The sequence below is a fragment of the Panulirus ornatus genome, chromosome 1 (genome assembly GCF_036320965.1).
Source record: "Panulirus ornatus isolate Po-2019 chromosome 1, ASM3632096v1, whole genome shotgun sequence".
NCBI classification, from domain to species: Eukaryota; Metazoa; Arthropoda; class Malacostraca; order Decapoda; family Palinuridae; genus Panulirus; species Panulirus ornatus.
In genome coordinates, this window is record NC_092224.1 from 84,985,296 (window position 1) to 85,012,995 (window position 27,700).

At 37.7% G+C, this 27,700-nt stretch overlaps 1 protein-coding gene across 1 annotated transcript in view; it reads right to left on the minus strand.

Annotated features, from left to right (window-relative positions):
* Positions 1-7,704: 7,704 nt before the first annotated feature.
* Positions 7,705-27,700, minus strand: part of LOC139750377 (HIG1 domain family member 1C-like) — a 43,380-nt gene continuing 23,384 nt past the window's right edge. Inside the window, exons 2-4 of the mRNA XM_071665110.1 lie at positions 18,834-18,855; positions 13,497-13,580; positions 7,705-10,370 (exon numbers count right to left, since the gene is read on the minus strand). Of these exons, the coding sequence (XP_071521211.1) occupies positions 10,162-10,370; positions 13,497-13,580; positions 18,834-18,855 (315 nt within the window). The 3' untranslated portion in view covers positions 7,705-10,161. The remainder of the gene's footprint in view (positions 10,371-13,496; positions 13,581-18,833; positions 18,856-27,700) is intronic.

Consider the following 27,700-nt stretch of genomic DNA (forward strand, 5'->3'; position numbering starts at 1 on the left):
AATGTATAATGCATGGAAACCACAACTCCCTTTCCACATCCGGGCCCCACAGACCTTTCCATGGTTTACCTCAGACGCTTCACATGCCCTGGTTCAAACCATTGACATCTTGTTGACCCCTCCTGTATGTTCAGGCCCTTATCACTCAAAATCTTTTTCACTCCATCCTTCATCCTCCAATTTGGTCTCCTGCTTCTCCTTCTTCCCTCCACCTCTGATACATATATCCTCTTTGTCAATCTTTCCTCACTCATTCTCTCCATGTGTTCAAACCATTTCAACACACCCTTTTCTGCTCCCAACCATACTCTTTTTATTACCACACATCTCTTGCCCTTTCATTACTTACTCAATCAAACCACCTCATACCACGTATTGTCCTTAAACATTTCATTTCCAACACATCCACCCTCCTCTGCACAACCCTATCTATAGCCCATGCCTCACTACCATATAACCCTGTTGAAACCACTATTCCTTGAAACATACCCATTTTTGCTTTCTGAGATAACGTTCACACCTTCCACACATTCTTCAACTCTCCCAGAACCTTTGCCCTCCTCCACTCTGTGACTCACTTCCGCTTTCATGGTTCCATCCACTGCTAAGTCCACTCCCAGATATCTCAAACACTTCACTTCCTCCAGTTTTTCTCCATTCAAACTTACCTCCCAGTTAACTTGTCCCTCAACCCTACTGAACCTAATAACCTTGCTCTTATTCACACTTATTCTCAACTTTCTTCTTTCAAACACTTTACCAAACTCAGTCACCAACTCCTGCAGTTTCTCACCTGAATCAGCCACCAGCGCTGTATCAGATGGATTTGCATGTAGCATTTATGGATCTGGAGAAGGCATATGATAGGGTTGATGGAAATGCTTTGTGGAAGGTTTTAAGAGTATATGGTGAGGGAGGTAAGTTGCTAGAGGCAGTGAAAAGTTTTTACCAAGGATGTAAGGCATATGTACGAGTAGGAAGAGAGGAGGGTGATTGGTTCCCAGTGAATGTCGGTTTGAGGCAGGGGTGCATGATGTCTCTATGGTTGTTTAATTTATTTATGGGTGGGGTGGTTAGGGAGGTGAATGGAAGAGATGTTGGGAGAGGGGCAAGTATGCAGTGTCTTGTGGATGAGAGGGCTTGGGAAGTGAGTCAGTTGTTGTTTGCTGACATACGTGTTGTCATATATGTATGTTGGATATTGGTACAAAAATAATGACACGTATTTTAGTAAACATGGTTAGCATACATTTTCATACCAATTTTTAAATGTTTTTTCTCAGTATAAATTGGTGATCACCACCAATATTTGTTTTGTAGGAAAAGTCACAGAAGCTCATGGCAACATCAACAGTAAATGACTGGCATCAAGACTGGCATCAGAAAAGTCAGCTTTAATTCTGTTGGTAAGTGAATATGAACCAGAGGTGTGATGAACAAACCTTGAAATTTCCAGTCAATTCACATTTGATCCATGTTAGTTTATATATTGGCAAGTTAGTTCTTGTTCTGCCTAATAGTGTCACACACAAAAGCCAAAGAGTGCAAAATCATTGGTATGAGAAGAAAGGCAAATGAAAAAATTACAGGTTTATTATATTCAGTTATCTCTGGCAAGAATCTTCATATATCCCTGTCCTTATCCCTCTCCCTTGCACATCATTATTTAGTTAAATAAAAGGCTTTTCATACAACAGTGAGTATCCTACAAATTATTGTGTAGGTGAGTCACATTTATAGAGCAGTTTTATTTTTTTATGTGTTCACAGAGAGTAAAAGAAGGAAGCTTTTGGAGAAATTTAAAAGTCATAGTTTGGATGTGAAGGATTAAGGAAAATAAGAAATTGTTCTAGGAGGTGACAAAGGAAAGAGATGGATTTAAGAGTGGAAATATGAATGTGAGAAGTAAGGAAGGGGAGTTGCTGAATCAAAAGGCAGAAGTGAAAGGAAGATGGGAAGAGTATTTTGAAGAGCTGATGAATGAAGGAGAAAGTGAAACAGCAATTGTTACATGTAGGTGTGTGGAGGATAGAAAGAAAGGATACAGTTGCAGGGGCCTTTAGCAACATGGGAGGTAAAAGGGCAATTATGAGGTTGATGTGAGGAAAGTGGATGGGATTACAGCTGAAATGTTGAAGTATGGAAAAGAAAGTGTGACAAGAGTTGATGCATTTGATGCATAATTTAGCATGGAAGCAGAAGGTTGTGCCTTATGATTGGTGAAAGCTATTATTGTTCCTTATTCAAAGGAAAAAGGTGCTAAGGATGTATGTAGCAATTATAGGGGAATATGTCAGTTAAGGTTACCAGGAGAAGTGAACTGATAGTGATGGAAGTGACTGAATGCAGATTAAGTGAGGAGCAAGGTGGTTTTAGGAAAGTTAGGGGATGTATGGAGCAGAGTTTTGTGGTGAGAATGAGTGTGGAAAAGTATTAAGTGAAAGGTAAGAAGTTGTATGCAGCTTTTTAAATCTAGAGTAAACGTATGACAGAGTTGAGTGAATGAGGATATTTTAAGGATGCACGGGGTAGGGGGACAATTGTTGGATGGTTTGAAAGCCTTTTCTATAAAAGAGGAGCAAATGCATATGTAAGAGAGGATGGAGAGTTGAGCGAAAGTTTCTGTATACATATGGGTGTGAGGCAGGGCTATATTGTTACCATGGCCTTTTAAGAATTATATATGCTAGGGGTGATAAGAGGTGAAAGCAAAACTAGGGAAAGGGGGTGCAGCGGTGGTGTGTGTGATGAGGTATGGTGGCTAGTGACAAGCCTATTTGTGGATGATACTGTGTTCTTTGTTGAGAGTAGAGTTGCAGAAAGTTGTAGTGTGCTTTATGATGAGTGAAAGCATAGGCAATTGAAGGTAAATGCAAGTAAATATAAGTAATGGTGTTTGAAAGAAAACATGAGTGAAAGTACAGATTTTGCAGTACTCTATAGAGTGAGAAAAAGACCACAAGAGGTGACCTAATGTAAGGATTTGGGAGCTATCTTAGGATGGAGATATAAGGGAGAGAGTATATGACAGAGAGCAGTACAGGGTTGAAAAGTCATTGGATTACTTAACAGAATAATGAAAAGTCGAGGTGTAAGTATGAAACTGAAGTTAGGATAAACGGACAGTATAGTCCTCCTAACCTTGACCTATGCAGCCACACGGGCATGTTGAAAGAATGGAAAATGGGGAGCTTACAAGGAGGCGTATGATAGCATGACTAAAGAAGTTAGTGTGAGAGGAAGACCACATGTGACATGGGGAAATAGAATGGAACAGTACTGGAGGGAGAGAAATGGTAGAAGAATGCATGGAGAGGGATAAGTGAAGACTTTACCCAACCATGGTCACCCCCTTGATAGGAGTTCCTGGAGGGAAAAGGAATCAGTGTTACAGTAGAGAGATTCATAAAAATTTAGAGAACATAGGGGTAATATCAGTTTTGTAATACTTTGTAATATTCATGATTAATGAAAGGATACACCTGACATCAAAATACTGTACATTACAGCTAAAGTTAATTCAGATACATGCCTAGGCAGATTCAACTGCAAAAACAGTGTGCATAAAATTGCATTTGCTGAAGAAAAAATAGAATGGTGTGAAGATTCAATTTTTGTGTATATTACAAATAATTTCATGAACCATAAACCCAGATCTTTGGATTCAAATAATGCTTGGTTAGCATATACAGAGGTCATTTAGAGAAATTATGTACTACATGATAACTCAGCATTTATGATGGTACTAATGAAAACCTGTGACGAATAGTACTGTTGTCAACAAAACTTATGATAATATAACGATGTGACTAGCTCTAACCACAAGCCTCCAAAAAGTCAATTCTTTCTTAAACCCAAGTTTCTCTTCCTCAAAAAAATTATAACAAGCAATTGAAAGCATATTGTCATAAACATAGGATACAAGAGTATTGTACTTCAAATTATGAAAGCAATTTTGTCTTCAAACAACAATATTTGTTATTCTATCATTCCATCCTGCCTACCTACATAATGTAATCACCAGTTTATACTGTATGGTGAGGGAGTTTTATGCTTATAGAGCCCCAATTTCTTGAACATTCTCTACAATCAAACAACCTTTTGAATTTTTGTATGCTGATTGCATTTACTATTTGTACTTCTTTACATCTCTTTTAATGAGGTTCGTTTGATTTCGTGATATGTTCTCAGTTGTTCTATCCTTACATCATTTGATGAATTTTCACTGTACACATCTTCAATCTGGTTTAAAAAACTTGAAGGTAGTGATTGGGTCACCCCTCTCTTCTTTTTTCCATGGTGAGAAATTTTAAAGCCTCTAGCTTTTCTCTGTAACTTAGTTCTTATTTCTGGTACCATCCTAGTTCCCTTCCTCTGGATTTTCTCTTTGAAGTCTTTTTGCTTCTTTAAATGCAGTAGCCAAACTTGAAAAGCTCAATCTAGTTTTGGCCCTATATAGGTGAAAAGCTTACTGAATTGTTCCTTCACTGTTATCATTATGTATTTGTTTTAGGTCAATACAATTCTTTGAAGGATTAAAACTACTACTGCTTTACACTTCTTTTGAACACTTACTCTTCCAATTATGTGCTGTCTGAATGGACCATCTGCCACAATTTCCTACAGTTTAAGGCTGTATCTTATAAGGAGGGACAGTCCTCCTCCTCCTTAGACCTCTCTTTCACTCCTTGCTAACACGTACCCCTCTGGATCTCATCTCTTTAGTTAGCTTTATTCCCATAACTCCAACAATATTAGGTGTGTTTTTCCTTACATGATCCTTAAATTCAAGGTCTTTTCCATTTATTACTGATCCATGTGCATTTGTATACATTACCTTCTGTTTGATATTACCATCGCTAAACATTCCTGACCTCTCTGCAGTGCTGCTCTGCTGTCTTACCTCATTTTACGTCTCCTGTTTTTAGCCTTTTGACTGTATTCTTTGTGCTTTTCTCCCTCTTTTCCCTTTGTCTGTCATGTTTGAATGATACCCCATCAAATTTCAATTGATCTATATCAGCCTCTCAAAATACCTTCTGGCTAGGTGACTTCAAGTGAAACATAATCATTACTGGTTGTTCCTTTATGCCTAGGTTATAACCATCGATTCTTATTTCTGGCAATTTATAGGCTTTAGCAATCCTTTTCTGAGCATTAAATCATTTTTATCCCTTTCTCATCATCTTGTGTATGATCTGAGCCAAAAATAATGAGAGATTTGCATCTATCATCCTCCTCAGTTCCTGACCATTCTAATTTTGGTGCTATTCACTTAACTAGATTCTCTTCTCTTGTATTGTCATCTTCCATGTATCTATTCTTTCTCTGAAAACTCCCTTTTGGCTAACAAGCACTGATCCTTTCCACTTTGTATCTATATAAACGTTTCATCAAGTAGGCTGTAAACATCTCTGATTACTAACACTGGAAATTATTCTTTCTAGAGCTAGAATTAACTTCCCCTTTCCCTGTTTGTATGTACCCGGGTCTCTGCCCCACTACATCAGTCTTCACGCTCTGCATCTATTTATCGATACCTGAAATTGCTCCTGGCACCCCACCATTTTCACTAGTTCTGTGTGTTATAATTATTTCCCCTTGAACAACCACTAGGCTACCTATAAAAAGACCTATATGACCTTTTTTGCTTTTTCATGAATTCGCTTTGCTTTCCCAGGTTTATATAAACCTTCTGGTTACCCCCAACTATGTTTACATTGACTGACTATATTTTTCAAAGTCCTCAGCTCTTCTCTCAACTCATAACTCCTTGATCTTTTAATTGATTCCAAGTTCTTTCCTTCCACTTTTTGTTGACCTCTGATCCTGTTTTTTAATCATTTCTTATAATATCTCTAATATTTTGTTCTTTGTTGATTCATTCCTCATTTCTTCTTTTCTGTGGCAGTAGTGATAGTAGTAGTAGTAGTAGTAGTAGTAGTGGATGGCGGGTAACCAATGACCACGGAGGTACTATCACCTGGGTTTCAGAATGGATAGTGACAGCAGCACAGTGATCCAGCACTGCAATGTTTGCTGCATTGTACCCCCTTTCAGGCCCAGATCACTTTTGTGCATTCCTCATGTGGGTTGCTGGCATTCAGCCCTGGTCCCACTTGACTGCTGTTATGCTATCATCCACCCTACTTTCATAGCTAGAACTCCTAGACCCATCTCTTTTCTCTCCATTTCTGCAACATTTGTGGTTATGGTTCTAACCTTCCCTCCGATGAACAACACCTGCACCTGTTTAACTCTTTTCCTTCTCTTTGAAATTCAACTATCCAAGGCTGCTCTCCTTTGCTCTATCTGATTTCCCATTATGATCTGTATCATCATTTCTACACCAAGAGTGGAGTTTATGCTGACTTGAAGCACAAAACCAACTATTGCTTACCTTAAGGACTTTGAGTCTCCTAACTTTGATGCCATCTAGCCAAAAATCTCTCTATCCTGCATTATCATGCTTCTGTCTTCTGTTTATTTCCACTAATTCCTTTGTTTACCTCTCCGACTATTTGATTTCTCGCTTCATTGCTATGCTCTCTTTACATTCAACAGATGAGGTCCTCTGAGCAAAGAATTTCAATGTATACCATAAGGATTGGTTAGGCTCTATCTGGGGCAATCCTAATGGTGCCAAAGCCTTTTTTTTTTCTCCTTAATGATCTGGAACAATTGATTAAACACTACCCGAGTTCCTGAATGTCATGACCACTCTTTTAACACTGGACTCCTTTTTTACGTACGAACCTTCATACACCAATGCTGCCTCCTTTGTGTTCTTTGCCCAAACTTTTATTTTTTTTTTTTTTTTTGCTGTCTCCCGCGTTTGCAAGGTAGCGCAAGGAAACAGACGAAAGAAATGGCCCAACCCACCCCCATACACATGTATATACATACGTCCACACACGCAAATATACATACCTACACAGCTTTCCATGGTTTACCCCAGACGCTTCACATGCCCTGATTCAATCCACTGACAGCACGTCAACCCCGGTATACCACATTGCTCCAATTCACTCTATTCCTTCCCCTCCTTTCACCCTCCTGCATGTTCAGGCCCCGATCACACAAAATCTTTTTCACTCCATCTTTCCACCTCCAATTTGGTCTCCCTCTTCTCCTCGTTCCCTCCACCTCCGACACATATATCCTCTTGGTCAATCTTTCCTCACTCATTCTCTCCATGTGCCCAAACCATTTCAAAACACCCTCTTCTGCTCTCTCAACCACGCTCTTTTTATTTCCACACATCTCTTATTTCTGTTAATTTTAATTGGGCACACCCATGTTCTATATCCCCCCTTTGAATCACCAACTTTGGCACAGCTCAAAGGTTATCCCTGCATACACATTGAATCATATGGTGAGGGATGCATCATATATCGGCAAAGTTAGGCATGGCAACAGCATCGACTTACTTAGAAAAATATTGATTTATTCTAATTGGGCATACCCCCCTACGAATCACGAACTTTAGCACTTTGCGAGAGCTCAGAGGTTATTCCTGCATACCTATTGCATCATATGGTGAGGGATGTCTTTTACCTCTGGCAGAATTGATGATGGCAACAGCCTTGATTCGTCTGAAAAAAATATTCAGCTATGGGCTTCATTACACACAAGTAAAGGGCTACCATATTGTCTTCTATATCAGGTGTTTTGATAAGTATCATATCTATGGAAAAAATAAAACAGATTTTTTAAATTTTATTTTTTGTAAAGTCCTCCACTGAGGATATACATAATAGCCTTTCACTCTCCTGCATGTTCATATTTATTTTTTTCGTACATATTCACCATTTCCCGCATCAGCGTGGTAACTTCAAGAACAGATAACTTAGCCTTACAGGGAAAATTTCTCACATGGTTCCCTGCTCTGCTCCCCCTTTCAAAAAACAATACAAGAAGGAAGGACATGTATATAAAGAATTAGTAATCAGTAGGAACATTGGGCAGAAGCCTCTGCAAAAACTGCTATAAAGTTGCCCTCCACCAGTGGCCTGTTAAGGGTGAGACACTAAGACTAGGAGGCGGCACTGGAGTTCACTAGTTATGGAGACACTATTGCTGTATCCACCCCCTTGAGGGATTTCCAGGTGGGAACTGGCATCAGAGATATAGCAAGACAGACATAATAGTCAGAGGGTTGAGGGTTAAAGACAACAGAGATTTCATCAGTTGAAAAGGTAAAGTCTACAGACTTTCTTTTCATGAAAGCATACTTGACTTAACAGAATAGCTTTGCACACATTCTAATCAAAGTTCAGATTATGGTGGAATGAGAAACAAGAGGAAGGGAAACTTTCAAGGTCCAATATGTTACAAGTACTGAAGCAAGAGCAATCAAATCATGACAAAGGGATTACATGTTCAGTACAAGTAGGAACATTCAAAATTATTAACTCGGGGGATGGGCGGTCTGTTTTTTGCCAAACACCATTACACCCAAGACTAATTGGGGGGATAGGTGGTCTGTTATTTGCCACATTCGGATACACCTACATTTTCAAAGGAATATTTATACATGAAACATTAACATATGGAAATTCCTTACTCCTTTGAGGCTGCAGATATTTAGGGAGTAGCAAAGACTACTCTGATTCATAGGAATACATCTCCAGGGTCACCTAATTACTTAATGGGCAGAAATATGGATTAGATGAGGTGCAAGCTTCTCTCACTATACACACAATACTCAATCATTTTCAACTTTTCACTTCTCAGCACATGAAACACCAGTCACACTCTTATCTGCCATAATTTAATTCAAAAGGAGTAGCCTTTGAACTGTAGGGAAAAAAAGAACTGTGCGAAAACATGGGCATCAATTCTGTTTATGTGCTGACCAATTTGGTGCTAATCTCATATTGGTGGGCAGTGACCTAGCGGTCCAGATTTTTTTTTTTTTTTTACTTGGTGTAAAGGCACAAAAGATGTTACTGCACCATTAACCTATTGTAAATCAGTGTAAAACTGTGTGTGTGTCCTTGGCGAATGTTGTTTGTTAGTATCATAAAGAGAAAATGTACCGAGGCAATATGTAAGAGGCTGTCACGTTTTCCCCTGATGCCCAGTGTTTTGGATCGAAGTTGGGTACTAGTAGACTATTCAGTTAAATCCCAAACTCAGTCCTATACTTACTAGACTAAATTTGCTATGGAGTGACCTTTTTAAGAATTTCCATAAAACTTAGTCTAGCAGGGTCTGAAGGGCCCATTAGAAGTTGAATTCCATTACACTGAAGACCATAAGATTGGGTTTTATGGTAACGGTCCTAAGGAAACAATAAAAAAAAGTCATGTACGAAAAACCAATGAGCTATTACAATATGCGCCAGTTTTGAGGGAGGAATTAGGGGTGAACTAGCCCAGTTGAAAATGAAGCAATTGTAAGAAACTAAAAAGACAGAAACAGTGCAATTGAAGTGGGTTGCAAAAGGAAAAAAGAGCTACACTTTTTTTAGTTGTGGTTGTAATGATCAAGAACATATGTTGGCCTTTCAATTAGGTGTTCCAGACCACTATGGAGGGAAAAACCAGAGGGCCTTGACTACCCATCCATTTTCAACTCACAAAGAACAAGAGCCTAAGTCTATAATCAAATGAAAACATTTATATCAACGAGCTCAACCACTACAATGCACATTCCATATACAGTATTTTTTGAGGTATATAGATAAGTTTACCAGTAATATTTGCTCCGAGTGTGGCACAATAAATCACAATAAAGATTTCTTACTTCATCATAACCAGCGACTTCATCAAATTCATTTATTAGAACAAAATGTAAAGCATATGCCTTTGAATGCATTCTCTGAGTTTTACCCAGTATTTCAGTATCAACTATTTCCATGACAATGCTGGTGACTGATATTGTAGTCACTGTGGTGCTGAAATGAGAAGCATTTATTCTCATTTATAATCCAAGTCTAGGATACAAAATACTCATAAAAATCCAAGCTTTGAAATAGAAATGACTCCCATATGAAATTGTAAATAACTGAAAAGCCTTTTGCTGGGTGGCCAGTCTTCCAGTCTCATGGTACTATGTTCTCTTCCTGAAAGTTCTTTTCCTGAAAATTTACATTTACAAGACCTAGAATATATGATTACATTTAAATATGTACAATGAAGATTTTACCAGGTATATCTAGTCTTCCTTTTCTTCTATGCTTTGAGGATATAGTTTTGGGTACACAAGCTTTTTGTATAAGTTGTAACTCACACCTGCAGTAAGACATGCTACAACAAAGCCTTGAGCACCCACACGCATGTGAATAAGGTAAACTGATGTCTTGAGTTGTCTGTTTTTGAAGCCATAAAGACCATAACCAACTAATCCAACAAGTCCAACAAGTCCTGAAAGATAAACATAAAACTAAATAAAGTCTATCTCTCTGTTGCAGGTGTGACCTTCCTACATTCTAAGCAGGGAGGCTTAGGCAGAATCTAAATATCTAAACTAGCTCAAGTATAAGCATTTTCTTTGGCGTTCTGAATACTAGTTTGGACACTAATTTACAAAGTAGTCAATAGACAAAATTAAAGCATATAATTAAGGCTACCTCAAGTAGTAGATATGAACTGAGTTGAAAAACTAGAGGACCACATGAGCCTGTATTGCTCATCTGGCTTTATCAGGTGAATATTATATATAAGCCTAATTTGCATAAGGGGCAAAAGTTAGCATAACTATCAATTCTACAGAAACATCTATATCTTATGTTAACTAACTCATAATTCTTTGGTCACACTTAAAATGTGAGCCAATTCTGCTTTGAAACTAACATGCTCTAACTTTTGGAAAAAAAAAATCTATTCATGGTGGCCATTTTAAATGGCAGGTAGGGTCATCAGACAGTTCTGAAAAGCAACTATCCGTAAACCATCCCTAATATATTTGGTAGAAAATAGCCCAAAAGTTTCAGAAAAGATTTTTGGTGTATAGTTGAAGGTACAGTAGTCTCCAAAGATACTGTATGGATCTGAGGCATGGGCTATAGATGAAGACGAGAAGAGGAGGGTAATGTTGGAAATCAAATGTCTGAGGACAATGTGTGGTGTGGGTGTGGTTTGACTAATTAAGTAATAAAAGGGTAAGAGACGTGTGGTAATATAAAGAGTGTAACTGAGAGAGCTAAGAGAGTGCTGAAAATGTCTGGGCATATGGTGAAAATGAGAGGAGAGGCTGACAAAGAGGATATATGTGTTAGAAGTGGAGGGAACAAGGACAAGAGAAGAAACCAAAGCAGAGATGGAAGGGTAAAGTGGAAAAGATTTTGAGTCTTAAGGGCCTGAACCGTCAAGAAGGTAAAAGGTTTGCATGTGATAGATAGAACTGAACCAAGGTTTTATATAAAAGAGGCAAAATGCCGTCAATGAACTGAACCAAAGCATAATTGGGAGAATCCATGAGTGCAAATGAGGCCTTTCAACATCTAATCCTCATATTACTTCGCTAAAGCAGACAACAGCAAGTATGATGCAGGCAATTCATCTGTTCCACTTTAAACTATGCCTCATCTGCCTGGTTTTCCAAAGGCCATGAAGCAAGTACAAAATAGCCGCAAACACACAAAACAATAATCACTGACTGCCTTGCAACTAAAAAACTCAACATCTTTACAATGAAACAAAAATCTTCTCAATAGTCCTACCTCAACAATCTTGGCACTCAATTATATGCAACAGCACTGGACCCCACTCACCCTGATCACACTATAACTAATCAACCCTCAAGTAGAAATAAAAAGCTTAACCTTGCCTCACACTTGAGTAAACTCTACAAAACACAACAGCCCCTTCTATCCTTATGAGGCTCCTGCAGCACTCAAGAAGCTGGGTATTGTATCTTTGGCATGTAGGGTCTTTCGAGATATTGAAATGGCATTCATGTGTTGTAGTGATGGATGATGTCCACAGTGTAGAGGAAAGAATGTGACTAGTGTTTGTAAGGGGAGTGTGGTTTCTGATGGGTCTGGAGTGTTTAAGACTGAGTTGGTAGTTCAGAAGTTTCGTGATTACTGGGTTATTTCAGTGGATATGTATTTTGCCAGAGCTATATTTGTTGAGGGGAGGTGGGATCTGCGCATAAAAGTGAAAGAGAGGTGAGGCAGGAGTAAGCATTTATTTCCACTTGGGGGTTGATGGTTAATTTTAATTATAATTTTTTGTGTGAGGATGTGGCAAGGGACAGTGGCAAATGCTCTGCTGATGTCTACTGCCCCTAGTGCTGTGCTGGAAAGGGGTTGTGTTTGGTTGAATCCATCTCAGATGTAGTGTGTGAGCTCAGTGTGTAGTGTAGTAGCAGAATGTTTCAGTCCGGGAGCCCGACTGAGTGGCACGTTTTCCCTTGATTCTGTTGAGGATAATTTTTTCACAGTTTTGATGCTGAGGACAAAAGTGATACAGGGCAATAGGAAGAGGGCAAGTTTGGTATTACGTTGGCAAGTGTCTTGACATTACAGATTTTGTGGTGTAGCCAGGAGTAGTTAAAGATATCTGTAGGAACTTGATCTGTAAATGGTCCATAGTGTTTTATATGAAAGTTTATAATATTGTTAGGGCCTGTAGCAGTAGAGTTTTCAAAGGTTTTAATTGCATTCTTTGTATCAGTGGGAGTGACATCTGGTGGGGAGTTGTTTCTAGGTAGATTATGTGTAGGTTTTTCATGAATTTTCTCTTGAGGTGTGGCTTGATTTTTTGCTGATTTTTGAGTAGTGTGTCATGGTATGTTTGTGTTCTTTGGGAGAGGGGACTGCACTAGAATGAATCAGGTGCATCATCATCATCAAATGACAAAAATGAGTTTAATCTTTCTTTTGTTAACAAATGTCTCACTTCATAAGGGTCCATCATTTCCCTGTGACTGATTACAGTGTAATCTTGAAACTGCTAGAAAAAATGGTCCTTGGGTTATATCATGCAACCATAAGACCCATTTTACAGTGTTCCTTGTAGCTTCAAGTATTTGCAGGGAAGTGAAGGACTAAAATTTGAAATTTTAGTCAAAGCCTATTCTGCCCTAAGGCAGCCATACTAAATGTTGGATCAGCATGAAATGAGGAAAATTTACAGAAGTCCACCCATAGTTTAATTCTGAAGTTTTGGTTCAACTGACCAAAGTGATTTCGGAGAGGATTAAGATTTGGAACTTTTACAGATAGGCAACAGACAACCACAATCATGATGGGTACTAAAGGATGATAACTACTCACAAAGTGAGCTAATAAGTCAATTATAAGCATTATTCTTAACCTACAATGCAGTGGTTCAACTCCAACAACCAACCTTAGGGGGCAGTATCTGTTTTGTAAATACCCAAAGAATAAGAAATTACATAAAAAATACTATCCTTTACCTTTTTAGAAAAACATTTTACTGGAAACTTATATACACATTACCATTCTCCAAAACTCAGTTATTACACTAGTATCAAAATGTAAATAAGAAATATTGAGATAAGAAGATTCTAAGGATTCTTACCTACAATCATGAATGGCGCATCACGAGCTTTCCGGGCAAGGCGTTCTGTGTTTGTCTCTCCAAAGTGGGACATAGTGCTTGTTCCTATCAAATGAAAATTTTCTAAAATAGTAATAATGCATATTCATGAAATAATGATTTCAACTAATACTAATCATATCAGTAAAGTGTGAGTTTGATGCATATCAACATTGCACTGTGTTCTTGATATTCTTGCTTTTTTGTACATTTATAATCACACATATTGAAATGCACATATCTTGATTAATGAAATGAAAGTACGAAGTCAATAAAGTTATACCATTTCTGTGCTTGCAGGCCTGCAGTTATATGACAAATTCTGATCCCTACATTTCAAAACTATCTTGCACTTCTAAACAGTTTAATGCACAAGGAATGTGCTCAACATGGCAGAGCAGTTAAAGAATAATACACATATTCTGCATTTAGCTTAACTAAGTACACAGGTAATCATATATCACAGTAAACATTAAATATGTTTATGGCTTTATGTTCTTTTTCCTGATGCCCAAATATACTTGGTTAAATTCCATCACTGACATTACCAATTACACTTGATGACAAAGGTTCATTCAATTTTTTCCCTTATCAATTAAAAATTGCAAGTAGCTCTTGAAAACACAATTTGTAATCAATACGCTCATTTGCATTAACAACTCCACATAAACTACAGCAAGAAAGGATCTACCTATCCAAGAGTATTTACAAGAAGATTTAGCACTTACAATGTATTTTGCTTATTTCATAATACCAAAACATAAACCACAATACATGAGGACACAAAGAACAAACACCAATAGAAAGGAGACAAAATAGTGAACACTTGGAAGGTAATGTATATGATAATATAAAGCATGATAACTGAAAAATCGACTCAGTCAAGTACCTCGCCATGGAGAACAATACAATCTCAATTACTATGAAAGAAACTTGGCTCAACAAAAGGGCGAGAGAGGAAGTAGGCTTAGAACATTACAAAAAATTACTGGCAGGCATGGTCGGGATCAAATAACAGATTTGAAGGACAAGAGATAATGAAAGATAACTTGCAGTAAATGCAAATTATTTTTGCAAGTATCCCAGCCATAAACATAACAAAACCAGTATCATTCTAAGTACAGTACCAAAACCCAAGTTAAATAATCTTAATGAAATATCACACATCAAAACAGCAAAACCGAAAGAAATATTGGTTTTGCTGTGGTATGTTTTTAAAAATTTGTGGGTTCAACCAGCCCAACTCATAGCCTTCACAGGCTGATTTGGTTGTAAAAAAAAATCACATGCTTGTTGTGTGTGCCTAACATGATATCACTGGGTATTACTGCAAGCTCACTAAAGTTTGTGTTGTTGCCTACAATAACAGAAACAACACAGCCAGCCCAACATAAAGAAAAATTGACGGTTGGAAGACAACAGTGATTCCTGTCTTATGAAGCTTGAAATTTTTCATGTACTGTGTTGGTAACAAAGAAACTGAAATATTAATAGTGAACAGTTCAAAAGGTACTTTTCAAAAGACTGCACTTTATTTCAAGAAGAGACTTAAAGGTAAACAGAAAGCAGTGGTCACTTCAAATTTCATCACTCTAACATTAACAAACAAGGCTATTGACTTGTCATTTACGAAAGAAATGTTAATTTATTATGGTACTGAGCAAAGGAAGCATTTGATGCAGATTAATGAGGTGGAGCAAATAGACTCAGTAGATAAGGTAACATTCCAACATGTCAGCATAGATTTGTCAGATCCTTTGGTATATTTGTCAGAGACAGTTACTTATAAGCTATCATCTATCACCCACTGGAACAGATTAGAGAATGGTTGCCTAGACAAACTGGAAGAAGTAAATTATTGAAAGATTTTTAAAACAATAAAGCATTTAATTCATTTGATGTAGAACTATAAAGGTTTAGCTAAGCATATAATAAAGGACATTAAAAACAGGTTCAATAGAGCTTAATAGAGATTTGCATTATAATATCAGATATATTTTCAGTGATGAAAGAGAGTCAGCCTATATCATTTCTATAAAATCACTCCATAAATGAAACTTCCTATCAGTGGAATATCAATGTTTAATAAGATCATTAAGTATGCAGATAACATGGAATTATAATTCAAATGTGTGTAATTTTTTAATTCTTTTTTGACTCATTTCTATAGTGGGTTTGAGGAGACATCTTCTAAGTTATTCTTACTACATAATTAACAACCATATGAACATTGCTAATAATGCCACAACTTCTTATATCTATAGACTTATCCATTATTTCTAAGACTGTTGTATCCCACCTCAAATACAGCAGCTAATAACACTACACTATATGGCAAATGGGAACTTTCAACCAAATGTTACTGACTGTTCTCACTTTTCAGAGGCATCTGTTTGCAAATATGTAAATATGTAAGATATGACTCAAGAACAACTGCCGCTTCAGCTCCTGAATGAATCATGCTTCCTCTGCCAAAACAGGGAGATGGCTTAGTTTACCAATTCCAAGCAACAGCATGATTTTCAGGAGTGATAGGATGTGCTGATGGAACACACGTACCAATCTGAGGTCACTGAGTGTGGGGGATCTGTGATGGTAAGGTGAGGTTCAGTAATATCATAGCATATTTGCCAAGAAGTTGCAAATGATAGCACGACTTTTTTTGAACTCGTGCATTTCATATCTTCAATTTGTTGCTATGCGTAGATTATCATATTTCTTTCTCTTTTGCTGGGTTATATAGTTGAAGTTTTTCAGACTTTCGTGGTAGTTCATGTGTTCCACACCCTTGATTTTGCTCATGATGTTTCTGGTGTCCACTTTAATATGTTTATTTCTATCAATCAATTTTACTGGTATCTTTAATGTTTATTTCTATCAATTCTACTGGTGACCATACAAAGCAGCAGTACTCAACTTTGATTCATATGAATATATTAATCATTCTCATTAATACTTTTCCATCTCTTGTAGTGAAAGTTCTCGTAATCAAACTGCTCATCACCCGATGCCATTATCTTCTTAATAAGCTCTTTGAAATCTAGTTTCTCATTTATAATATCCAAATCTTTTATTTGTCCCACTTTCTATCAATTCACTTGATAGACCTTTATATGGTACCAGTAATGAATTCTTCCCTATTCCATAATTCATTCAATCAAATTTATCTTTATTACTTTTGCATATTTGTAAGTTGTCTTAGTCGTCTTGCATCCCCAACTGGTCAGTCTCTGATCCAATAATCTACTTACTGTGGTGTCATTAGCAAAGCTTCATACTTCATTTTCCTATGTGCTTTCCTATCCTTCACTTTTCATATCTGATATCATAATGAGAGAGAGAGAGAGAGAGAGAGAGAGAGAGAGAGAGAGAGAGAGAGAGAGAGAGAGAGAGAGAGAGAGAGACTATGAACCAAACATCATTTTTCCTAAAACCCCTAAGTATTATTATTCCTGGTTTTGGCATTCAAGGCAATTTTCAATAGTGTAACTCCCATGAAGAGAAAGAAAATGCTGTACTTGACATAAAAGTGGTTGTGTGTCAGGGCTGTATAATGGCAACATGGCTGTGTGTCAGGGCTGTATAATGACACCATGGCTATTTAATGTTCTTCAGAATGAAGCATCAGGTGAGATGAGAAATATGGGGTGATTGCACTGTACAGTACTTAAGAACCATGATGGAACAATATGAATGATATTAGTGCTATCAAATGCAGATAGTTTTGTTCTACAAGTTGAAACAAAGGAGGCTGGCAAAACAATAGGTAATTCTGATGATGTGTGCAGAAGGGCAATGAGAGTAACAATTAGCTGTTAATGCTAAAGGTTGTACGACTGACTGACTGATTATTGAAAATCATTTGCTGTGTCAACAACTAAGTTCCTTGGCAGTAGATTTTTCTTTTCTTTAATACATTATCTTTCTCCCCTACACCTTGAAGCTTTAGAACTCTATTTTCTAAGGTATTTCCCAATAACTATGACCTGGCACATTTTAAAATCCTTTCTCGTCTATTCTTTTTCCTTTTCATTAATCTCTCTATATTTCAATTAACGCTTGGCTTTAATGTGCACTTTTGTCCATGACTGGATCCTCCAACATAAAAACAGAAAAAGGACTGGGCCTTTGAGGGAATATCCTCACCTGGCCCCCTTCTCTGTTCCTTCTTCTGGAAAATTAAAAAAAAACGAGAGGGGAGGATTTCCAACCCCCTGCTCCCTTCCCTTTTAGTCACCTTCTACGATACGCAGGAAATATGTAGGAAGTATTCTTTCTCCCCTATCCCTATATATATCCCCATATATGGATAATATATAAAGTTTTGAAAATGACTTAACATTACAGATTGAAAAAAATGAATAATAAAATATTTATATTTACAATTAAAATTCTTTAAATCATACCTTGTATGAAATAATGAATTCCTTCCTGAAACCAATAAAATTAAAAGCATCATCTCTTAATACACTCTCGAGTGTAAGGAAAAAAGGTTAAAAATTTCTTCAAGAGGCTGAGAATACCATGCCTTTAAAGCATGTTACTGATATGGACACATGAAAGATGTCCCATTGGTGAAGAGGAAATATGTTGATAAAGCTGAAGGTAAATGGAGAGGAGGATGACTGAGAGAGTAGTATATATGCAGTGAGTGTATGATTTAGGTTTGGAAATGTTTCTATTCAGGGAGCCAAAGTAATGATAGCAGGGTAACAGCACTAGAGCAAGGAGTACAGGAAAATACACAAAGCATAATCACCATACAGTATTTCATATATACCAGGGAAACAAATAAAGTATACTCATCATATACTTTTTGATATATCTATCTTATCTGCATAAAAAGTGCCTTAATCAAGGAAAAAAGGTTTAGCAAAAATTTAGGTCAATAAATTTGCAACCACAATAAATATACTTTTCTCACCAAAATATTTTTCTTGCTTGAGTTTGGTATATATTCACTTCAAGTTACACTTTAAAATATAAATATGATGGGACTGTCAACATGCAGAAGATACCAATACAGCCCACACAAATCAATGACTATATTCTTCAAAACATATCTGAAATCCCAATAACTATGACCCGACACATTTTAAAAGACAGGTTTTTCACCACCTCCAAAATACATAAATGTGAAATATGAAACAACTTTACTTGTATAAGATGCAAACCAGAATAGAGAGGGTCAAGCAAAAACAGAAAGAAAAAAAAAAAACTGCTGAAAAGCAACACAGCTATGCCAATTTGTAAATAATATTAAAAACTAACTATGCTTAAACCAATCTAATTCCAATTTCTTTCTTATTCAAGTCTCACCTCTGCTCTCTCCAGACATCAGCTGTTTTGGGAGAAACAAAACGCATAAATCAAATCACATGGACAAACTATTATGAATATTTCACACTAAAATAGTAACAATAAAACCAACAGTAAGAAACATAACTTATACAAAATTCCACATCATATCTAAACCTTTCTATGGATTACTGAAGTGGGATGCATGTATGTCCAACATTTTCCATACTTACCATTATTTTCATTTCACACAGTTTTCCAAGGGAGAAAAATATTTACATAATCTCTAAGGCAGAGACTACTTACTGCATGAGACCAGACAAGTCCAACTAGCCTCCTCTGAGGGTTATTACTTCCTTCTATCTTACGAAGGACATCTAGGCCATGTTGGAAACATAGGAATGTGAAATGGTCACATACGACAGGACTACCCTCTAGGTACGTGCCCTACCTTTGGCAAGGGTACTTTACTACATTCGCTCACTTCACATACATCCACAAAAGCCATTCTTGCATTCTTTCAACCCACTGTGTGGATACATCCAAACAGATTGTAACTTATTACATATCAGAAGTTTCTAACTCAAACAAAATGTAACTTTTTACAAACCAGAAGTTTCCAAAGTCTTTACAGTACCTTAGATCAAGCTTGGAAAGTTTTGGGACAGGAAAAACCTTAAATAATGGTGACTTTCCCACAACCCCTACTGAAAGAAAAGTAATCTCTACCCAGAGAGAGAGAGAGAGAGAGAGAGTCCCAAATCTAGTTTCCTTTTAGATGCTTTTTTTATTTCTCATTTGTTCATTATCACGTCTCTTATTTCTCCTGGTATGGCATTAAATCATCTTTCCAAACTTTTTTTTTTCTTTTGGCAAACCCTTGTGCATTTTAGTCTCTAGCTGTCATGTGTAATGCACTGAAACCACAGCTCCCTTTTCACATCCAGGCCACACAAAACTTTCGATGGTTTACCCAAGACGCTTCACATGCTCTGGTTCAATCTATTGACAGCATGTTGGCCCCGGTATACAACATCGTTCCAATTCACTCTATTCCTTGCACGCCTTTCACCCTCCTGTATGTTCAGGCCCCTGATCGCTCAAAATCTTTTTCACTCCATCCTTCCACCTCCAATTTGGTCTCCCATTTCTCCTCATTCCCTTCACCTCTGACACATATATCCTCTTCATCAATCTTTCCTCACTCATTCTCTCCATGCAGCCAAACCATTTCAATACACCCTCTTCTGCTCTCTCAACCACACTCTTTTTATTACCACACATCTCTCTTACCCTTTCATTACTTATTTGATCAAACCACCTCACACCACATATTGTCCTTAAACATTTTATTTCCAACACATCCACCCTCCTCCGCACAACCCTATCTATAGCCCACGCCTCGCAACCATATAAGATTGTTGGAACCGCTATTCCTTCAAACATACCCATTTATGCTCTCCGAGATAACATTCTCGCCTTCCATACATTCTTCAATACTCCCAGTACAAGGTACATAAAGATAATAAAATAAAACTAAAATATTGAAACAGAAAAACTTCTTTCATTCATCAAAAAATTTAAATTCAAGTAAGCAATAAGATTATCAGCATAAAGATCTACTGCCATAATCCTGCTAAAGCAATCAAGTACTGTATACAGGTATAAAAATCACTGATTATTGTTTGATAAAACTTGAAAGGGTTCAGGGGGCGCAGTATCCAGGACTATGCTAGGAGGGGTAGAGCATCCTGGACTATGCTAGGAGGGGGTAGAGTATCCAGGACTATGCTAGGAGGGGGGTTCAGTATCCAGGACTATGCTTGGAGGGGGCACGAGGCCAAAAAGTTTAAGAACAGCAGCTCTAGGGACTTGGGAATACATACTCTAAGGGCCCTCAGAAAAAATCTAATAGATTCCTAGATGTGGTCCTGTCATTCAGTGCTGAAAGAGAGACAATAAAGTCTATTGAGTTGCAGAATGCTGTGCAAATCAATAATTCTGAATGTGACTACAATTATATCTTAAACATATCTGAGCCATGTTGTTGTCTTCTTCAAGATATTTTTATAATGATCCTCCTCTAATGCCTCCATGTAGAGGCAGGTTAAAACTGCAACACACAGAAAGTCCATAGCCATTATACAACAACTCAATAGCTTACTGCAAGATCCAATTCACAACAGAAGAAATTAGCCTTCTGCTTTTTCTAGATACCCTATTACACATGACAAATGACAGACCAAGATATTCGTATACAAAAGAAAAAACAACTAATAAAGAAGACTTTATTCCCATTAGGACATACTGAGAGGACCAAGTCTGTGGTAGTTACTTGATTTTTTCTGAAGGCCCAACGAGTATGCAATCCTGAGTTCCTGAAGGATGAATGTAAACAAACTGTAGAATCTTCATGAAACGTGGTAATCCAAAGTGATTGTTAAATGAACTCAAAAGGAAAGACACAAACAATTACAGAAAATCTAACAACAACAGAAAGAGTTACAATGGGAGTAATAGGTGCTAAGAGATACCCAACTTATGGTAAGCAACACAGACTAACTTGGTTTTACAAAAATATCTGTGGACGTAACTGCCACATCAAGGATAAAGATAGATATAAGACATTGTGAGGACTACGAAAGAAGACAGAAGGTTACAGTGTAGCTTAAGATATTACATGTGGATGTGAGAGGAATTATACAGGTGAAGCTGGGTATAGCCTATGGGTACCTCACAGAAACACAGAGCTGATGTCACACCCCACCACATCAAGTGGATGAGAAAGGCATTAGAAGCAGTCCACATTGGAGTTAAAAGAAATATCTAGAACAAAGTGGGTAGCTTCACTTCATTGAAAATAGCAGATATGCCAATCTTTTGCAGGCCAGTTTGCTGAAAGCAAATGTGGGTATCGATTAAAAAAAAGCAGAAACTATCCTGTGTTTAGCTCCTTAACTTTAGATATATTCTTGTGAATCTGCCTGGATTTATCATTATTCTCCTGAAGATGACATTTAAAACTAGTAGAGAAGAAATTTCTAGTTTATGTTTTCAGTTTTTACTGCTAATTCTCATCCATTTGACACTATGGACACTATCCAAACTGACAATCAAACTTCATCAAAACTAGCTTTTGGAAATGGCTTCTGCTACATGCTTTTTAAACTCTGCTGTGATCACAAACATATCTGCAGAGCAGGATTTAGACGGTTACATCCTACACTATAATACTAAATGTGATCACAGTTGCATACAGCAGGGAAAACGTTGGGTAAATTAACATAAAAGTAGAAAATACATGTGTAATATATCAACAGAGTTTAAAAACCATTACCTATTACCTGAAATGATATACCGATGAAATTTGCCGACATCAAATTCATGACCTGCTGAGGGTCATGCTATGTCACATATCTGTTTACATCACACAGCACATTGACTGGTAACTCTTAACTATAAAACTGAAAATCATAATACATATTGACTACTAGAGAGGTTAAGTGTGATTTTCAAAGGTTCTGCTGATATTCTATGAGTGTATTACCTATTTCAACTAACCCCTTCTTCAATAGATATAATACTGTTGTCTTATTTAACATGCTACCCAGAACTCTTACCAATAGATTTTTTTCACCAAAGAAACAACAATTCTCTTGATGCACATGTTATTACCTAAACCAAAAAACAATTCTGAAACAAATGAACATGATATAAGCTCCTAAAGATGTACTATAAATAAATGGTATAGATTTTGATACAAGATACTTGTGTATTACTGACTCCAAAAGATGACATTCGAGTTGGTGTAGTTATTGCAAGCGACAAAATAAAGATAAAGCTGCAGGTATATCCTATAACAACCCAGGTTATTCAGTTACATGAAATACTCCTACATTATGTAAGGTCATCTGAAGATAAGTTACTCACAGGTTAGGTTCAATCTGGTTTAGATACATTACAAAACTTCTACATTAGCTTAGATTTGGACTGCGGTATATCTGTAGATATTTGAGACACTTTTACTCCCTTAATTACCTAAGATTCAAGGCCCTGCCCACTTTGCAAGGCACTCAAGATTCTTGAAGTTCGAATCTTTTATGTCATCTTCGCACCAATAATTGGACTGCATTATCTTAAGTCTCCAAGGGGGATTCTGTCTGAAATAACGATGGAAGACAAGAGCAGATAAATAACCGGTTTATCACAGAGTCTCAAGGATCCGACCTTGAAATTATGTCTAGTTGGGTTACGTTGGCAGAGAATGAAATCCATATACATTCTCATACATATACATTTCATATCGCACATGAGGTGGTTATACTCCAAGTAATCACTGCTGTCAAAGGTAATACCTGTGCGAGGGAGATCGATTGAAAAAAATAATCATCACTACCGCTGGGATGGAAACCTTGACCTAGTCCTAGACCCACATACAAAACTTGCCTTACAACACTGTATGAACAAATTCTGCTTAGTCTATTCATAAGATGTTCAACTTACAACCCAGACTAAACACTTATTAGAACATAGCTTGGTCAAAAGATATGTTATCTCACCTTAAGATCGTGAAAATTCCCTTTTAGTCGGTGGTCAGAGCGCCACTAATCGTGTCTATGAGAGTGACAGTGGGAACTTGGTGAAGGTTACGTAATCCTGTATTTTGTTTGGGTAAAGAAAAATTACATAATGACTCCAGTTCTAAACTATATATATATCGAATCTCCTACACATATTCCACATACAAATGATAATTATAACGTGTACCTCTTTGATTTCACATACAACTGCTCTGATTCGAAAAGAACTCCAAAATTTCAGCCCAGTTAAGTCTGCTTGTGTAAGTTACCCATAGTACATGAAAATCATAGGAATCACTTGATTGCACTTACACTGTTTAAGATATAGATATATAGAATAATATCTTAACATAAAAATGCAATCTAGTGGATATTTTATCAAACTAAGGTCCAAATCACATTGAACGATCCGAACACTTGGATCATCACGGGGCAGTTTGACGTCATCAGTGTTGACATAACACTTAATGACGTCATGAGCCATGGTGGAAAATCACGTCAACAAGACATTCCAGCAAGTTGAAATTTCTTAATAACACATGCTAATGACTATTAAAGCATCATTATGCATCTCATGAATGAACTAGATTGTGGTGGTAAAATGAAAATTACATGATGTGAAACCTGCAATTTAGCGTTTGTTGTACTAGGAAAAAAATGGAAGCATGAGGCAATCCGTAAATTAAGCGTGTAATCCGGAAATTAGAGCTCACACCTCAGGTATTAGGATGATTGATATACTTGGGTAAAACTGACAGTAACAAGACATTGACTGAAAAAAAATATGGGCAGCTAATGACGAATGATTACCACACAACGCTGAGACGTTATTCCCTCACCTGTCGCGGCCCTTTTTTTTTTTTTTTTTTCATTGTTCCTACGCGACTCACGTCCACCGGGCGAGACCGTAATAGCTGCACGCGGGGAAGAAAGGTGTTGAGATACCTTGAATCGGTGTTTGCAGTTTTGTAGGGATGGGTGACGTCCACAGCGCAGACGAGAGAATGTAACACATTTATGTTTGGGGAGTGTGGTTTCATCATGAGTGTATCACAAGTAGGGGTGATGTTCAAAGCTGGTTTGAGAGGGGTATTGTTTAGTGGTTGTCAGGTCAATTCGGTGTGCATATGTTTTGTCTATGTTGTCTTACTTGTGGGTGGGGGGATCTGTTAGTATAAGTTATGAAAGTGTCTATATGTTTATGTATTCTCTGGGGGAGAGGATTATTACTGGACTTGATCATAAGTGCTTCATGTGTGTGGGGATGGGTTGATACGGTGAGTGTGGATCTTCTATAAGGTACACCAGTGTTGGTTGCTGTGAATTTTGTGGTTCATTGTGTTAAGGAAGGAGTGCCTAGAATTTGGATTTGTTCTGTTTTTTCTGGGATGACGAGTGACTTTGTTCTGGGGTGTGCAACTTGTGAGAATAAGTTTGAGTTCTATTTCTTTGCTTTTGATGCGGGAACAGGCAATCAAATACTAAGTCAAGTTCTGGAGCTTGAATGGCATGTAATGTGAATGCTGGCCAGCCTCTGCTTTCTTGTACTTTTTGTAAGTCTGATGACTGGTGGGTTGGATGGGTCAGATGTAAGACAGATTGGGTATGTGGTGAGAGGAGAGTGTGTGCTGTGTACTCTAGGTAGTCGTTGTGTGCTGTGCTGAGCAAGATCCTAATGTCTACTGAGGTTGGCTACTGGAGGTGGTGTACTAAGAGAGTTTGGCAGCTTGCCTTGTTTGAGGATGGTGGAAGGGGTGCGGTTGAGTTATGAATAGTTTACCTTTGGGTGGTGGGTATGTTGGTCAGGTTCTGTAGTTTGGGGAGAATGTCTGGGTGGGCGGGTGGATGGTGAAGGTATGTAGGCGTCGATTATTGTAGATACTGTTGTGTACTTTTATTTGTATGGATCGTATATCACGGATTGTTGCCACTATGCTTTGAGTAATATTTGAGAACTGGATGCTGTGGTGTATAAACGTCATGAGTCCTTTTACATGTTCTTTGTCTTACCTCAGGGTTGTATTATTATAGAAAGAAGGCAGGAAGGAATTGGATGCATGTTTGGTTTCTTGGGTGAAGGCTATGTGTGAGTCGTGTACTTAAAGATGGATGCATGCTTCCGTGCGCATGTTTCTGATGCTGCTGTGCAATGTTTAGTATATGAATGAGGTTTTATGGAGTGGAGGAATTAGCTGATGGAGCGTGAGCTGTTTAGTATATGGTGTTGATTGAGGAGTGTTTGAGAGGGAGATAGGTTGGGAAGATGCACTAGGTTTTTAATATTGGTTGTGTTCCCATAGTTCTGTGTAGTCCTTAATCAAGGGCAGTGGTGCCCTATGAAGGGGAGCCACCCAGGACAACAAGACTGTTGATTTTGAAGAAAAAAATTGCAGACAATAAGAGTTCCCGACTTTAAAGATATAGAAATTATATTTAATCCACCAATTAGGTAAAAACGAAGTTGATTTGTGATTTTTTTCTTGTCAGTGGGAACATATTTGCTGAAAAGTCGGTTAAGTAAGTAGTAAGTTTTAACTACTTGCTCAAGTCTGGTCTACTTTTACCGTAAAAATGTCTCCAAACGCTCATCATTCACCCTCGGAACGTAACATTCACAGACTTTAACCTTTATCCCGATCATTCCTTCAGTCAAATATGCCCCGCCACTCTTGATGCACTATTTTATTTCCCCATGTATTACCCATTACCTATCGGTTCTTTCATGACCACAGTATTGATTGGCTTTACATCTCCCGTTAGCATTTTACAATTACTGTTTTTTATTTTATAAAGTAACAGCCTCCAGTATGTCAGGATAGACCCCAGACTTTAATACTCTGAGGTACAGTTACCGTGAAAATACCTCTTTGTATACAGTACGGGAAGGGGGTTCTGCACTCGTGGGGCCCAATCTCTTGAACATTCTCTATTATCATACTTCTTAAATTCATGTGTGTTGTCTGCATTAACCATCTACCACTCTTATGCTATGAAAGTATTACTTTACATCCCTTTATGACAATTTTTTTTACCTAATGTCAGGCTATGTTGTGGTTCCTCTTCCCTACATCTCTCGAAGAACTTCACTGGCCACTTCATCGATCTTTTAAAAACTTAAAAGTTGTGATCAGGTCACACTTCATTCTTCTCTCTTCCAAGGTGGGTAGATATGAAGTCTTCAGCCTTTCCCTGCAACTCAGCTTTCTTAATTTTGATGCCATTTTTGTTGCCCTCCTCTGAATTTTATGAGTTCTTTGTGCCTCTTAAGGTGTGGTGACCAAACTGTAAAACATATTCTAATTTTGGCCTTATATAGGATATGAATAGCTTGCTAGATACTTCCTTATCCATATAATTGACAGCTAATTTGATATTTGTCTGCAGACACTTTATCTTCTTAAGCTATTCCCCTAATATGGGACTCTGGCAACAGGTTAGGAATGATGTCAACTCCCAAGTTCCTCTCACGCACAGAATCCTGAAACTTATTTGTTATTTGGTGATAATCATATTAAGGCCGTGTTTGGCTTTGTCCCACTCTCGTTCCTTTACATATACTCAGGTTGAATTCCATCAACCACGCTCCAGACCAGCTCGAGTAAGCTGATCACTTCCATCATGATCTTTGCATCCTTTTCAAGCATATTCAGGTAGGAGTTCATACATTTATGCGACTCATTTACGTAGGTTAATGAGAGTAATGGTCTTAGAACCCAACCCTGTGGCACTCCGCTTTAAATGCATTTAGAACAGGTTCTTCTAACATTCAACGTCTGTTCCCTCTGGCCGAGATAATCTTGGATTCAACAAAGAAGTTCCTCATGCCTGGTGATCCCATTCGTAAACAGCCTCCTATGCGGTATAGTCAAAAGCTTTCTGGCAGTCCAGATGCAAATAGTCCACTCAGCCTTCCCTTTTGTCTAGGAGTGAGCCCACTCTCTCATGTAACTCGCAAGTTTTATTTTTCTTTCGTACGTTGGAGGCTCCAGTCACGGGCAATGGTCCACATATCAAGGAAGAGCTTTGATTGAAGTGAAAAGAGGTTAACGAAAGGGAGAAAGAAGAAACGGAAGGAAAATATTTAACGCATTTTGGAGGAAGTGAGACTTGTCTTTTAAAAAGTGCCAGATCATAGTTGCAATAACTATGACTTGAGACATGAGATGGTATAGAGTTCCAAAGCTTCGAGGTGAAGGGAAAGAGATAGTTGTCAAAACGGCCCAACCTCGAGTTGCTAAGAACCACATAGTAATATGTGACGCTGTAGCCAGCTGAGGATTGCATGGTCTATGTACTGGTGGAGGCTTA